We start from the raw sequence: 16,156 nt of genomic DNA on the forward strand, positions 1-16,156 counted from the left end.
CTACATGCATGCACACAAATAACATGATGCCCAAAACCCAAGGCTCAAAGAAGTAGGCAAATTCTAACCAGATCTCTATCACTGACTCATTTGCAACCTTTAATAAACTGTTTCATTTCTTCCTAGCAGTAAAATGGAGAAAATTACATTTTTCCACATTTGTGATTCTTTTAGGAGTTGGTGATGGTAGATGCCCAGACATTTAAAATTACTAGGAAATTAAATGATTCATAGGTAATAAAACACTTTTAGATGTCAGTTAATTTTTCATATTTCACAGCCTAAATTTCAAAGGAGTGGAGAAAAAAAAAGAAACACCTAGCTCATTCAAGTTTACAAACTTCAGGTTCAAACTCCAACTCCAGTATCCCCTATATTGCAAGGGTCCTTACCTAAAGTAGCAGTCATTCTAGGCTGGTCTCCCATTCTGTCTTGCAGAGCCATTGCATTCTGAATAATAAGTTATTGGGATCACTGCAAGGGCTCAAATCTCAGTGTTTCAAAGGGAGCAATTTAAGTAAGCAAGCATATAATTCTCAAACAATAATTTCGACCTCCACTAGTCCTCTAGTTTCTTTCATATTGTGATTAGACAACAAAAGAAGAAAAAATAACACAGAAAAACAATTATAATTTAAAAACAACACCACCCAAAAACCCCCACTTGTCTTAGCAGAGAGAGGCAGCAAGACTGTTACATTTCCCAGCAGAGTTTTTTAGTAGAGTGTTTATCAAGAAGCACATAGATTTAGCTTTTGGTTACGTATTAAAGATCATACAAAAAGCTCCTTGCCTACAAAATCTACAGGGTAACTTCCAGGTAGTCTCAGTTCTTACAACTACTCTTCCCTGTTTCTTGCCCAGGCCTCTCCAAGCATCACACATTTCATCTCGGTCTGAGTCTTGCTTCTCATCTAACTACTTGCTGTATTCTTAGTTACGATCTGAGCTGTAAGTCAACTCCTCATCTATGACATGCATTTGGTAAGTTCCCTGAGGCTCCAGCAGAATTAGCCACAAAGTCATTCGAGTGAAATGTGCAAGGAGACAGAGATAGATCTAACTAACCACAGCTCTACTTACAGCTCTGCCAGTAGTGCTGCTAGGGAGCAAATCAATAGTCACACGATGTCCCCTTTTGGGCACATGGTTGTTATGCAACCTGCTTAAACATAAACTATGAAAAAGATAGCAAAACCATCGTGATGAGTAACGCTCAGTAAGGAATCTTCAGTATCATTTGGACCCCTCTGCTCAGTTAACTCTGCCCAGGACTTTGCTGACAATTAAACTGCGGGAGCAGAAGCATCAGGGTTCTTTCTGCTTCATAAATTAGGAATGGAGCCCACCCTTCACACAATCAGTTGCAAGTTACAGCAGCTGCTGAAAACAAAGAGCTCCATCTCAAATTCTAGACCACTGTCAAAACACAGCATATCCAAATCTGAACAAAGCCAAAGTAGAAAAAAAAAGCATATCTGAACATGAAGCTTTTTCCATATGCTGCTTTCTTGGCAAATTGGATTTTTTTTCAAAATTCTCCCCAGCCATCAACTTCTCCTATTCTATGAAAGAAAAAAAAATTCTTGAAGACATAGAGCTGAGTATACCCTTGAACAGCAGGTACTACTTAAATTCCTCATTTTCTTCAGCTAATCTTTTCCTCTTCACAGCTATTCACTGACCTGCAGTATGCAAAATTCTCAGAAAGAGTTGAGGGAGGGCTCAAGCACATTCCAGGAATCACATTCACCTCATCTGGCTAAAAACTGAGAGAAAACACTGGGAATTCCAGTGCGAATGCTTCCATTCTGTGGTCCTCATTCAAGAACAGTGTCAACTCCTTTCACTTTTTTTTTTTTTTTGCTTCCCAGACTCTGAGGTCATCTGTCCCTTGCCTATTTTTATCATCCAGCCACCTTACTTTCAAGGCACACAAAGGCACTCTTACTACACTTTAGGAAAAAACACTAGTCACCATCCTCTCTTCATATAAGTCTCCTCTCTTTCATTTCTGTCTACTCAAACTAGACTCACTTTAATTTGACTTCTTTCTCCTAACTGCAGCTTCACTGAAAGACATAATCCTGGAAAAAATTCTATGCTCTGGTTTAGTCTCCTTCCCCTAAGCTTTTTTGCAGTTAACTTTCTACAGATTATTGTCATTTCAACCAATTATACTTGTCTTACTTCCGCATTTCTCCACTTCCACACACATGTCATCATCCAATAGCCTCTATTCCTACCTCATTCACAGTTTTCCTTGAAAAAAACTCTTCACTACTTTTGCATTTCCTCCAATAACAACCATAACCCTCACACCCAGATTGAGATTATTTTGTTCATCCCAGCACTGCATCAGTGCAAGATCATAAAAACCAGACCTACCCTGTCAAATTCAAATTCTCCTTGAGGTTTTAGGACAAATTTATGCTATATATAGATCTGAAATTAAAAAAAAAAAAAAAAAAAAGAAATAGAACTGGAAGACAATATAGTTGTATCATCAAAGTGTACCAGTGACTCCAGCTACCTGTGCTGGTATTGTTCAGAAACCCCCATAACCTTTCCTGTTATGCAAGACTTCATATTTGATAGCTCTGAGAGGTACATCCACACATCTCACTTCTGATACTTCTACATTTTTTTACTGAAAAATTCCCAGGCCATCTTTCAACATACATACTGTAAAGGAACGAGCCACAAACCCAACAGATGGCACAGCATATGTAACAAATGATAAAGATGGCTAATGTGTGTCTCCCACACACCTACCCTCCTTCCCTAGTTATGACTAAACAAACATAAGACAGATACTATGGATTACCAACATCATCACTCTTTGTTCACTACTGAACATTTTAGAGCTGCTATCCAAGAAAATAAAATAAAAGGTGCAGAAAAGTGAAGTTAGCTGGAGAGAATGTGTCTGATGACAATCATTATTGCAAGAAGTCTCTTTCTGAAATGGGACACTAGCAGTAATAAGCATTATCAATGCAACACCTAGCGGGCAGCTCAGAAAAATGGGCCTGAACTAGCCAAGTACAACTCAGAACTCTGCATCTCTTAATTCATGTTCCCAGAATCCCTGAGTAAACTGTAGGACCAAGTTTGATCACTTTGTTTCAAAGCTACACACTGTCAGTGCCAAAATCAAAAACCTAAGTTAAGAGGGCTCACAGTTATCCATCAGTATTGGGCAGTACTGTAGTCAAAACCTATCATAAGGGACACCTGCTTTAATATCTAAGGGGAAGACCAGTCTCTTCACTCTCAGATGAGTGACAGTCTTTTCCTGTACCTTTTTATCTGCATTTTAGTTCTGCTTTTCTTTGGTTTTTTACCCCATGAAGGCAGTGGGAATTGTGGGGGGGAAGGTGCAAGAAGACAGAGGTTACCTTCCCCCAAACTGTAGCGTATTCGTACATCCCATGCGTACATTGTTTCCTTGTTCTCAAATCCCAGCATCACAACTTGAGAGAGACAGATGATTGCGAGTGTGTGATTCAGGCCCTCATAGGAGAGCCCAGGCTCCAAGCCACAGATGTCTTCTAAGGTCATGCTGCTCCTCTCCTTGTGCCCTTTTGCTCGTTCAGATTTATCCTTGTACACCAGCATGAGCAAACAGTCTAAAAGAAGCAAAACTGTCAGAGATGATGAGGCAGAGCATAAACCATAACACATTTCTCAGCACTCTGCTGCAATACAAAGGTGCTTTAGAAAACTGCATGAAGTCAATGTAAGAACTCGGATTCCTTTTCCCACCCCACCCCCAGGTAGTTTGTAGCCCTTGTTTTCAGGAAGCAAACACTGAAGGCATGTTCCAAGAGTAATCTGCAATAAGGCAATAAGGAAGCCAGTAATAAGTCTTCCCTATTTTACTCATCAAAGTCCAGTGGCTTTTTTCAGATACTCTCCCGAGTCTGGCAGGGACTGACTCATTAATTCTGAACATTAGGAGTTATGCTATGATACTGTTCGCATTACAAACTCTAAGGATTGAGAGGCTATTGTCACCTGTATTTCCACCAGAACATACTGAACCACAAACGAAATTCTTACAGTAGCTCACAGATTACCCAACTCCTAAATGGTGAGCACTGCGAGATTGTTCATGCCGGCTCAGGTTTCCCAGCTAAATGCTACACAGTAGCCCTTGCTAAAAATCATTATGTGCCACACCTTCTTTTATTTATTTATTTTTTAGTGTTTGCTTGTCTCACTAGTTGTTTTTAACTCCTTCCTAGAGGTGTTTATTACACAGCAACTGTGCAACAGAAGGTAGCAATTCAAGTGTCACAGTCCCACGGGAAAAGCATATTTCACAAGCAAATGCAAAAAACAAGAAAAAGGGGAAGAGACCTCTCCCACTTTTTGCATTTATGACAAAAGCAGCCCTCTTTCCTCCAGGTTCCTCTCCTATCACACAGCACTCAGCTGTAAATTAAATTAATGGTCAATACCAAAGCTGCAGCATCCACACCTTAAACTGAGTTACAAACCACAGAGAGAAAGACCCCCTGCACCGTTTTATGAATGTTGGGGTGGGGTGCTCTGAGCCCTGGCGAGGTGCCCTGGGACTCTCAGCTGGGCAAGGACTGGCAAATCTCCAAACAGATGAAAAATGACTGAAAGACTGAACTGTCTGCTAACTAATGCAGAGCTTTGCACGGATCCCCAATTGTCTTTGTGCACCTGTTAGCAAAAACAGCTGCAACCACGATGTTTAAGCATTCTACAATACAGTTGTGTGTCTGAAGAAACAACAACTATGGTTTACGTAGCAAGAAAATCAAATCAGTGGGGGCTTTTTTTTTGTAAACCTGGCTAATTTAGCTAGAATAAAAATACTACTTTTGAGGAATAAGCTACATTGAGTTCATTGATAGATGAGGCTCCCTCATCTATCCCCTTCAAACTTGGCTCACTTGCGTTAGAAATCCAGGCCCACATTCACGTGTCCAGATACCAGCTCTAGGATCAACACATGCCCTTTCACACAGAGAAGTTTCACAGATTCAGATGAGATACAGGTATTTAAGACACTAAAAAATTACTGTAACAGCTCAGGTAACAAGAATTAGGTTTGAAGAGCTTCGATTACTATGAAACCTTCAGTCTACCAGCAACAGCCTAGAAAAGACTCCGTAATCCATTCTGCAACAATGCAGATTCACATTTTCTAAGTGACAACATTTAGCCCTGAAGAGATATTCTTTTGGGCCCAAATGTTTTCCCTGTTGGGAATAGATGGGAAAACCTAAAACCCACTTTTCCCTCTGCAGCAGTAAAACATCAGCTCTGTGTAAGATTTTCAATTTCCCCTTCAGAAGCATGGAAACTATCTTTTTTTTCTTTTTTTTTCCCCTTAATTCAAAATGTCATTTTATTTTTAAATTGAAGTGATATTTTCTGTCAAAACACTGATCAAAAATAACTACCAAGCTTACAATGCCAGCTTTTTTTTTTTTTACATACACCCAGCAATCACCCTGAAGAAATAATAATAATTCAAAAAAAAAAAAAAAAAAAAAAAAAAAAAAAAAAAGAAAAAATTTCCATTTTAAACGGGCACCAAACCCAATAGCTCTGCTTTTGAAAGTCACTTTTCCCGTTGGTTTTAGCCTGGCATTAAGCTGCTCAGGAGCTCGCCCCGAGGCCGGACAAAACTTCTGGAGAGCCCTGCCACGGGTGCGCACCCCGAGGGGAGCCCTGCGAGCCCCAAGGGACCCGAGCCCTGTCCCCCACCGCCGGGACGAGGAGGAGGAGGGACACTCCGGCCCTGCCTCCCCCCAGCCCAGGCCCCCTCTTACCTGCCACCGGGGAGGGCTTGCGCAGCACCAGCCACCTGCTCTTCCACTGCAACGAGAGGCAAAGGGACAGGGTTAGCCAGGGCCGGGCAGGGGAGAGCGGGCTCTCTCCCCTCGGGGAAAAGGGGCGTCGGTCGGGGACCCCCGGCCCCGCAGGGCCGAAGGGGCGCTCGGAACGGGGACCTTTTTTCCGTCCCTCAACTTGACGTGACCCTCCACCACCACGGAATCCGTCATCTTCAGTCATGATTCCGGACAGCTGCGCCGGCTCGCTGCGCCCGCCCCACGCTCCGGCCGCCCGAAGGGTCACTTCCAAAATAGCCTTAGGAGGGCCCCGCGCGGGCGGCGCGGCACTGCCCGGCCCCACCGCGCTGGGGGGAAAGGGGGTCCCGGGGACCGTTTCGCTGACTTCTTTGTTCACGTATTTTACTGTGCGCGTGGTTTGGTTTGCTTGTGGGTTTGGGGTTTTTTTTTTAATCATTATTACTTTTTTTCTCCAGGGTTTCAGAGCGGGAGGCGCGGGCCGGCGCATCCGGAGCGTCGCAGCCCCGCTCGGGCCGCCTCGGTGGATCCGCTCCGGGCGGGACCCCCGCCCCGATCCGGCTCCGGGCTTTGCGGCCGCCCGGCGGGGCAGCCCCGCTCCGGGCTTTGCCGCTGACCCGACCGGGGCTGCCCCGCGCCCGGGCGGCCGCAAAGCCCGGACCGGAGTTTCCTCGCGGAGCGGGGCCGGCAGAAGCACCCCCTTACCACACCTTCCTTATAACGCCCAATTCTCACTTTTCAAAAGTGTAATTACAGCTCTCTTTGGCTCCCAGAAGACATGCAGCCAAGTAGCCCAGATAAAAATAATCTTCTCTTTTCTTTTTTCTTCTTTGCAATGCAACTGTCACGAGATAACAACACGCTTATGCCAAGCCCACAGCAGCTACAATTAATGGAATAAGATGTGTTAATGATGTCCTCAGATTTACTTCCACGAGTAATGGACTAATTAGAGTCCATTATTCCAAAAATACTCCCGCTGCATCTTATTTGATGGTAATTAGTTCTTCAGCTTTTTTGAACAGCACCACAGCACATTTTTCTTTCAATAGCATAACAGAAGGGGTTTTTAGATGTTTGCATTTATTTCTTTCCTTTTAATCGATCAGTTTGCATGGAATAACACACAATTTAATAAAACCATCTTTAAGTGTGTTTTGTAATGAATTAGGAAAGTGTTCCACTGGCTTTGCATTCCAATTCAATTTCAATATAAAGTTAGGGAAAATATCAGATAAAATTTCACTAGTACATCTAAGTTGGACTTTCATTTTAACCAAAGTGATAATCACTTCAAGGAGGTGAAAACTATGGAAGATGAGTTTCCATGGGGTAATGCTCAACAGAAAGACAGAAGGCAGAAGGTGCTGGAGTGCCCCGCAGGAATGTGACTGATGTCAGGGGTGTGAGAGGTCAGGCAAGGACATCTCACTTATCCTGGTCATTTCCTTTTCACTCCTGCTGTGGGTCTGTGCATTTAATACAGTGCTAGTCACCATACAGCCGATGATAAATTAAATGTTTTTAATTTAGTTCCACGAAGTCAATGCAGTAACAGTGGACAAAGAGGCTGCTTTGAAAGTCAAAAATTGATTTTAATGCATTCAAAGTATTACAGTATCATTTGGAGATTTGCTATTTAGACCTTTGAGGGCAGAAAACAGACCATTCAACATACTTTTTTAAAAAGGTGTTGTTGTTTGTATTGGTGTTGCTGTGTAGTGATACAAGCAGCATGGATTTTGAAAACAGGACAGCTAAAAACCTCTACACAAATTGTCAGAAACACAAGTCTAACACCTTTCCAATCAAACAGCCACTTTCTTTAATGCAACAGAAGAACAGAGAGAGAACACATATAACACAAAACCAGAAGATCATAGGTATGCACAGTGTGGATGGATATTAATTTCAAAGTGAAACTGAAGTCACAGAACAGACACAGACATTCTGAATGGCTTCAGCTTTGAATGGAAACCTGTTCCTGATGAATCCCTCCCAAAGAAGAGTAAATAATTCCTTCATGCTGATTTAGTACTTGTCTTTCAGCAGCAGGTACAGTTAGTCTTGTTACGTGGTCACATTCATTTCAGGGAGTTAAGCAAGCCAGACTCATACTGCAAATGGCCAGGAAGGCAAAGCCAGACAAGAGTCTTCAGCTTGTTTTGGAATCAAGACCCCAGAGGTGGATCTCAGTTTTTCAAGCTAGTGTTTAGTGCTTCAGAAAAACAAACTAAAGACTTTGATCTTAGGATTCACAGTATTCACAGCTGAAAAACACAGCCAAGCACTTACATCTGTCTGCTGGAAATTTGTGTGGCACTTGCATAAAACTGGGAGCACCACCAGCTGAAAATGGTCCTTGTGCCCAACTTGCAGATGCCTTCCAGCACAAAGTGTTATTTCATGTTTCTATCAGCTCTCAACCTATAGAACAACCTACAGAGGGATTCAAAGATTTTCCTGTAACTTTATACATAACAGACTAAGTCCCAGAAACAGAGGGTAAATGTTTTTATTAAACAGTTTACATCATTCTTCTAGATTAGCATTGTTACATATTTGTACTTACACAAATTCAGGGTTTGGTTATTTTTCCTTACAAAGTTTCTTTTAACTGCAAATATCATTCACCACTACTAAGAAACCCATGAGGACAGTGCCAGCACTATAAAACAAAACACGTGTCTGAGTATCTAGGCACCACTTTAAAATTCTGTATCTTAAAGCACAACTTTGCTTGAAACACTTAAGAGAGTTCATAAGTGTTCACTACCAGGGGAGAAATACATTTCACATCAACACTTCAAATGTACAGAGCTGACATGGCTAAAGGTTCCATGTATTAAAAAAAAAAAAAAAAAAAAAAAAGGCAGCTGGAATTTTCTTTGTTGTTGTTGTTGTTGTCATTGAATAATTTTCTTTTTTTGCTAACACAGCTGAGTCCATGGCCTCGAAACAGGTATATATTTTAATAATTTCTTTGATTGTTCCTGTAACAATTCCACAGACCATGACAGCAAGGCCTGTGATTTATGATACCACCAAATCCCCAAGGAAAATTTCAAGCTGCTCCCCCAGCCATCCAGTTGAAAAATCTATTAAGAAAAACCTCCTTTTTGAATTATCTAAACAGTTGAACAACTTGTTAGTACAAAATCTAAGACATCTTCACTGTCAAATTTAAGAAACGCTTAGGGATTTATCATCAAGGTAAAGCATTTCCATTGCTATCTTCAGGACAAGGAGCAGATCATAGTCTGAAAAAGGTCCTGGCTGTATCAGCCTAAATCAGGTGCTCCAACTTCCAACACTTTTCAGTAAGAAATGTTGAGCTCCCAGGAGGGGAGTTGAAAAATTGCACACCAGATTCAGCAGAGCTCTGAGGCACATTCTCGGTTTTACGTCAGTGGAACATAGTAATATGTTAACACAAAAATATGCTTACATGTTTGGTTGAAACAAAAACTAAGCCCTCTGGGTTTTTTCCCCAGAACTGGTTTGTTGCAGTTAGCTGAAGAGCAGCTTTACCTACATTATTCTATTGGTGTCTCCTGACCTGAACTTCAAGAGGGAGAAGGAATTTCATTTTTGGTGCTCCTCCTGTTTATTTCTCTATCTTATCTGAGAATACAAGTACAATGTTGTTATGGGTTGGTTTGGGGGATGACCAGAAACCGCATAAACACATCAAATCACTTTTTATGTAATCCACCAGGCAGACAGAGAGTTGTAGATTTTTGTGCACCATCTCAACATGTTTGGGTTTTTTTTTTTATTAAGACAAATAAAGACAGTCATGTATGTTGAGCAATCCACAGCCCCAGAATTCTAGATCAAGGCTGCTGACATCAGATTGATCAGGCCTACTTTTGGTGATCTGGCTTGGAATTGCTATGAATTACCATGACAGTTTTCATACCAGCTTGTAATAAAATACTTATGCCACTTTAGCAAAACCAGAAGACTCCTGAACCCTGCTTCAAATGCTAGCATATTTAACTGTTCAACTAGTTTTTCGGGGGGCTATTTTCTCATTAATCCAGTTTACATAGTTTGTCACTCGTGTATATACTCCGGGTTTGTTGACCCTGCCACAGCCATCTCCCCAGCTGATAATTCCATAGAGGTAAGAGATTTCATTTTCCTCACAGGCCAGAGGTCCACCAGAATCTCCCTGTATTAAAAGTAAACAAAGATTATCTAATTTGATAGAAAGCAGTCAGAAAAAGATCAGTTTGGGAAAGTCCTAAATTAGGAATATTTGCATGTGAGATTTAAACTTTAAAAAAAAAAATGGAAGCATCAGTGTACTGAAGTTTTGTTATAGAAAGCTTGTTTAGCCATATTCATGTCTAATATAATGGTGGATTTTTTTAAATACACATTGAACAAAAGTATCAGATTTTGTTTAAAAGTAGCAAATTCTTTTAGATTCAGACTCTCATGAAAAGCAGAGTTGATTGAGATCACTTTCAATGGGGGTAAGCAAGTCTTTAGGGATTGGCACTATGCTGTAATATCAGTACTGTAGGGATGGGTTACATGGGTCCATTCGGAGAGTTTCTCGATGCAGTTTACTGTAACTGTCAGAGAACATGATAGTTTTCAAAGAAAGGTGTTGCATTTAGACACACTTTTCCATGTGACTGTGGGATGCTGTAATTTTATGTGGCATATGGGGTTTTGGCATCTGTTGAATTTGATGCTACTGAGCATTTACCTTGTCACTAAAACTATGAACCAAAAATCAGCCCAAACTACACTATAGCAAGGATCAATTTGGAACACTTTTACTTATTTTAAAGCTTGCAAACATTCAGGACATGGGTTTTTATTGTTGTTATTATTATTACTACTCTTAGACAGACTTTCTACAGGAATTAAAATGTTAGAAATGAAAAATGTGTACCATTAAATGGTACTGGTGAAAGAGCCACCACTCTTATTTGAGACGAAGGAGAAATATATTTTTTTTCCTATTTCAAAAGAAAATTCCTTGAGCGCAAAATACATAGGAAAATTGTGTTGCCTTTATACTAGGAGATTTCTGTGATAAATGATGGATGTCAAATGAACTCTTGCACCTGAGATCAATTTACTTCTCAGAATTTTGCTTATTTTCCACAATTAGTCTCATTGATTGCAATTTTGGTATCAGTGCACTGATCAAAAAAAAAAATTTCCAAGAAAATCTTTAAAAAATAATCAAGCAAAACACAATATCTGCTTGGCATTTCTTGGTCTTGAAATATTTTTATATGAAACACATGGTTTACAGGTTAATACCCCAAGTGTACATTGAGAAAGCCTGGAGGTCAGCTACATCTGTTGTGACATTAAGAGGTCTACAGTATTTCTCCTCAGACCACACTACAAGTCTGACAACAGGGAAAAAGATAATTATTGATTCACTAATAATGATTTCATGTCATGAACACTGTTCTTCAGCAACATCTGTGACTCTAAATTGCTCTTTCTCAGACTTTGCAATTCTCTCCAGATGACCCATCTTTGTGCAGCTCCTTTCTCCTTCCCTCTTTTTTCTTTTTTCTCCTTCTCATTCCTGATCTCTGTTTTTCCAGGACAGGGAGAGAGAATCAGCTGTGATCCTACCTCTTGTGTTTGCACTTCCTGGGTAAGGCAAGGAAAGCTGAGCAAGCAGGGTAGTGTCCAGGCTATAGTATGAACACTTGCAGACAGTAACTACCATCAGTATTCAGCCTGGAAATCTTGAGCCACTGCTGGCTGCTACCATTTCACTCTTGACACCTTTCTTTGGATAAGTTTATGACATATGTATGGGGCTATAGGGCTTCCAGCATACATTATACATGATATTCTTTGCTGCACTTAATCTCACTGCCAACCATTAGCTGTGTGTTGCCTTTTCACAAATTTATGCTAATACAGCATAACCCTCCTCCTTCAAAATGAACTGAATATAAAATCTGAAGTTTTATGTAAGGAATAATATCTGATCCTTCATTTTAAAAAGTTTCATCTCTCACCACAACAATTCTGCATCCTTGTTCAGAGCAGTAAGAGCATGCAGTTATGTGATCGTTCCTTGAAGGACTGAGGTTGCATAACACAGTTTCCAATTGACTGATGTTCTACACCATTCAGTTCCATCCACTGTAGAAACCTCAGCTCTTTCCTTCTCTAAACTTCAAGACTGCTCCTCACCTCCTACCCAGGTGTCCTTATTTCCCCTCAGGCAAGAGGCAGCAGCTCAGGGAGTTGGCCCCACACGGGTTCCTGCCGGTTGTCCTGCCAGCACGTCCCTGCCAGCTGGCCAGCAAACCATTGCCACCACGTGCAGGCTCACCCAGGAGCTAAAGCAACACATCCAGTGCATTGCCACTGCCTTTTGTGAAGGTAGGAGTAATATAACACCCTGTAGCTCTTCTTAGTTGACATGGAACAGGTTAAAAAATAAAGGTGGAAGCAGAGTGCAGCCACATAAGGTTCTTTTCTTTAGGAGCATTTCTTTTCTTTAGGAATACCGTAATATCAAAAGTATCAGTTGTAACACTGCAACATTTCTGGCCATAATACACATTTCTATCTTCTGCCTAGAGGTGACTCACAGCATTACCTGACAAGCATCAGATTTGCTATCAAAGTAGCCAGCACAGAACATATTTTCAGTGAGTTCTGTTCCATAAATTTCAGGACTTCTGCACTTCTCCTCAGGAATAAGTGGAACCAGTGATTCTTGCAGGACATCTGAATAACCAGTTATATCTTTTAAAAAATCATAGGAAGGAAAAGAAAGTCACTTTTATAGAATGTCAATAACATGAAAACACAAGGCACAATACAACATATAAACAGACTTAACACCTCTCAGTAATCACGTTGTGGATATCTTTAAAAGATAATAATCTTTATAGTGATCTTTCTGATCCTCCAGTCAGACTCTATGCCATGTCCAGACATTAATCCACTTTGGATTCTCTCATTTCCCAGAGACTCAGTCCCCTGGCACAGCTGTCCTCTCCCCTTTCCAGATGTGGTAATAAATCATCCATTTATCGAAGGCTCCATTACTTCTTTCAGCCTTAAGAGTACACATTTAGACCAGGACAACATTTCTCATACTACATCTCTTACCAAAATGAGGCAGCCAACCCCTCAGGCCTTCTCATCTATCTACATATGTCTCTGCATCAAAGCAGCATGATCAAGCCTCATAATCCTGAAATTCCCCATCTAAAACGATAGGATGGATTTTTCCACCTTTCTCAAGCTGGATGTAAGCACTAATTAGCCCAAAGTCTATCTATCCCTCTCCAGTAGTTGTTTCCAAAGTATCTTGATGGTGAAGTTAAAAATCCCCTCCATCACAGACTAGTAAATTGATTGTGTTTGGTTTGCAGTCCTTGACACCTACCTGGAGAAACCAGGGGTAGGATTCACTTGACTAAGGTGCCAGGTGGTTGGCACCTACAAGCAGCTACCTGCTCCCCTCCCAGGCAACATAGATCTAGTTAGCTCATAGCTCACCTCATCATAAAATCAGTGCAAACATTTGGTCAAGGGAACTATACTCCAAATTCTAAGGACTATAAAGGAAGTTCAGGATGACTATTTCAGATGTAAGTGTTGTAAACATCTAAAGGCAGGTAAAAAGAATCCCACCAGAAGTCCCTTGCAAAATATTTTACCAAAGTCTCAGTTGTATAACATATACTTGAGCATTATGTTTTTATCATCTTCTTTTTTCTACAGACACCAGTTCTCATTTTACTCACTCTCATGCTTGTGTCCCCATCCAGAAATCTGACATTTCAACTGGTCAGGGAAAACAGTGTTACTTTCCGGCAAGCAGATGGGCTGAACAAACTGGGATTTGACAGCACAACGGGTGCCATTCTTCTTCAGCTTAATCAAAGCTGCAGAACAGAAAATACAGGAGAAAGAAAGTGACTGTTCCCTTTCTCTAATGGGATTGGCAGCAATGGGTCTCAGATACAAATTTAATTATCCCCTAAGCCTCTCTTAATTAAGATATTTCAATCAAAGACAGACAGACTCATCTCAACAGCACCTGATTTCACAGCAAATTGAAGGCTGAAACATTCAGCTACTCCCCTTTTGGGAATATTTATTTTATGCTGTGCTCACTGAGCACATTTTGCTTCGCTGCCTTTGTAGAGAAAGGGGAAGGTAGAAAATACATGTGTATCCTCCCACCTTATAGTTAAATAACAGTGACATATCCCCAACTTTCAGCTGAAATAAGTGGGATGTGCAAGTACTCACTGCTTCTGAAAGACTGGCCACTGGCCTAATTCCAATTCCATTTAAAAAATTAATTACACCAAGAGGTGTATTTTATGCTCTGTTATCACTGAGTTCAGCAAAATTCAAGATCTTGAAAATAAAGGAATAAAACCCCAGCATATTTCAAAACCAAGCTTCCGAAAAACCCTTATTAACCCCTCAAGGGGCTGAAAACAGTGTAAATATGAAACTGTGCAGCATCATGAGATTGATACTGAAAGATTTTAAAACCCTGTAGCAGATTCCCCTGTAGCAAATCTCTTTGGAGATGGAGCAGCATAGGGAGCTTTGTATTTGGTGGAACCAGGGCAGCATGTTGGTTTGGCCACACCACTCAAAGAGAACGGAGCTGAGGTAATGTTGACACACCTATTAAACCTTCCCATCACACTTTTTGGAAGCTCAAGGTTTTGTGAGCACATCTATGGAAAGCAAGTGATCCCACTGGATAGTCTTATTTCTCTACCAATTACAATTGTTGGCCTTGGTGGGAGAGTATCGCACAGGTTGAGAAGCCCACACAAACCTTGCTCCGATACTCAGCAGCTTGTTTGTCCTCGCCTTCCTGCTCTTCCACACCAACTCTGCCTGTTTCTGAATCTCCCAAACTTCCTAGCAAACACTCATGTGGTAGTTTGTTTCCCTTAGAAAAGCGTTCAGCAGGAAACAACTCTTCTGCTGGATCAGTAGAAATCACTGACTGGACAGAGCACAACCCCACATCTTTCGCCCCAGTTTCTGCCTGCTTGTTTGTTTTTGCAATTGGGCTCGTCTTAGGCACTCCACGTTCAGCTCTCCCTCAATTTGGACATTGCAAACTTGTGAGGCGTGCCAAATTTCAGAGGCTATGAGGTGGTTTACATATGAAATGGTTTACACCAGGATATTTCAGAGCAGAGTAATGCCTCAAATCTAGTTCATCTGCTACACTGTGACAGAGCTCCCACCAACACAGAATCTGAATGCTTTTTGCATTCAGAAAATATTCACCATCTGGGTGCAAAAAAGCCAGTCCATGCCTGACCTAAGATATTCCTAATGTCAAGCTATTAAAGTCTCATAGACAAAGTGCTCACACAGCTTGATACCCAGGGGTGATGTGCCACCTTTCACAAGAGCAGATCAGAAAATAAGGAGTGAGTTGCTGTTCCATTGTCATTCTGACTAATATTATAAGGTCAATCAGAAGGGCATTTAACTTCTGACTGATAAGACAGCCAATTTTTAAACCTATCTCAGTGTAAAAAATGATTCTTAGTAAAACAGATTTTCAGAGCAGATGGGGTTATTATATTCAGCTAGTCAGATCCTTTATACAATACAGACAATAGAATTTTACCAAGTAATTCCTGCATCAAGCCCACAGTTTCTGGTTCAGTTGAAAAAATGCCTAATCTCACAAAGACTTGAAGTGATGATGAATCTGCCACACATCTAAGTAAATTGCTCCAAAGGCTAATTATCATAATTATTTTAAATTTGCAATTTATTTTTCATCTGAATTTGTCTAGCTTTCAGATGCTGCTATAACTTGGGTAGAACTAAGAACCTCTGGAATCAAAAGCCTCTCCCAGTATCTATGATTTTTTCACTAGGAAGGCAGTTTTTAACACACCAACTAAACTTGAAACTGAGTATACAGAACATAAAACTGTAGGAACAAAAATACTCACCAATATCATGGTCAGTAGGGTTGAACACGGAATACTCAGGATGCAAGATATATTTCTCTATTTCAAATGTCTGTGTTACATCAGTTGTTTTGTTAAATATTTGCTGACCCAGAACTACTGTAATAGTGGATTTTAGGGGGCTGTAATACAAAGGAGAGAACAAGTAGTTCTGTGATTGACAGGACAAATGCAGCCAATTTTCCAATGGCTATGTATCCCATGAACTGGTATAACCTCAGCCTTCCATCACATCCATTATTTACCCTCTCCTAATGCCTTGACCTGTTTCCCAGGCTTCCTACCTACTGGGAGCAAGGAAAAAGATATCTAATGTTA

At 40.9% G+C, this 16,156-nt stretch overlaps 2 protein-coding genes across 2 annotated transcripts in view; both read right to left on the reverse strand.

Moving 5' to 3' along the window:
• Positions 1 to 6,394, reverse strand: part of DOK7 (docking protein 7) — a 58,536-nt gene extending 52,142 nt beyond the window's left edge. The window contains 4 exon segments of the mRNA XM_051798346.1: positions 3,402 to 3,632; positions 5,817 to 5,907; positions 5,909 to 5,962; positions 5,964 to 6,394. Coding sequence (XP_051654306.1) covers positions 3,402 to 3,632; positions 5,817 to 5,907; positions 5,909 to 5,962; positions 5,964 to 6,050 — 463 coding nt within the window. The 5' untranslated portion in view covers positions 6,051 to 6,394.
• A 1,960-nt stretch (positions 6,395 to 8,354) lies between these two features.
• HGFAC (HGF activator) overlaps positions 8,355 to 16,156 on the reverse strand; it is a 43,165-nt gene continuing 35,363 nt past the window's right edge. The window contains exons 11-14 of the mRNA XM_051798353.1: positions 15,821 to 15,960; positions 13,616 to 13,756; positions 12,457 to 12,605; positions 8,355 to 10,032 (exon numbers count right to left, since the gene is read on the reverse strand). Coding sequence (XP_051654313.1) covers positions 9,862 to 10,032; positions 12,457 to 12,605; positions 13,616 to 13,756; positions 15,821 to 15,960 — 601 coding nt within the window. The 3' untranslated portion in view covers positions 8,355 to 9,861. The remainder of the gene's footprint in view (positions 10,033 to 12,456; positions 12,606 to 13,615; positions 13,757 to 15,820; positions 15,961 to 16,156) is intronic.

The sequence above is a fragment of the Manacus candei genome, unplaced genomic scaffold, assembly GCF_025592945.1.
Source record: "Manacus candei isolate 608988 ecotype Guabito, Panama unplaced genomic scaffold, ASM2559294v1 h1tg000048l, whole genome shotgun sequence".
Taxonomy (NCBI): Eukaryota; Metazoa; Chordata; class Aves; order Passeriformes; family Pipridae; genus Manacus; species Manacus candei.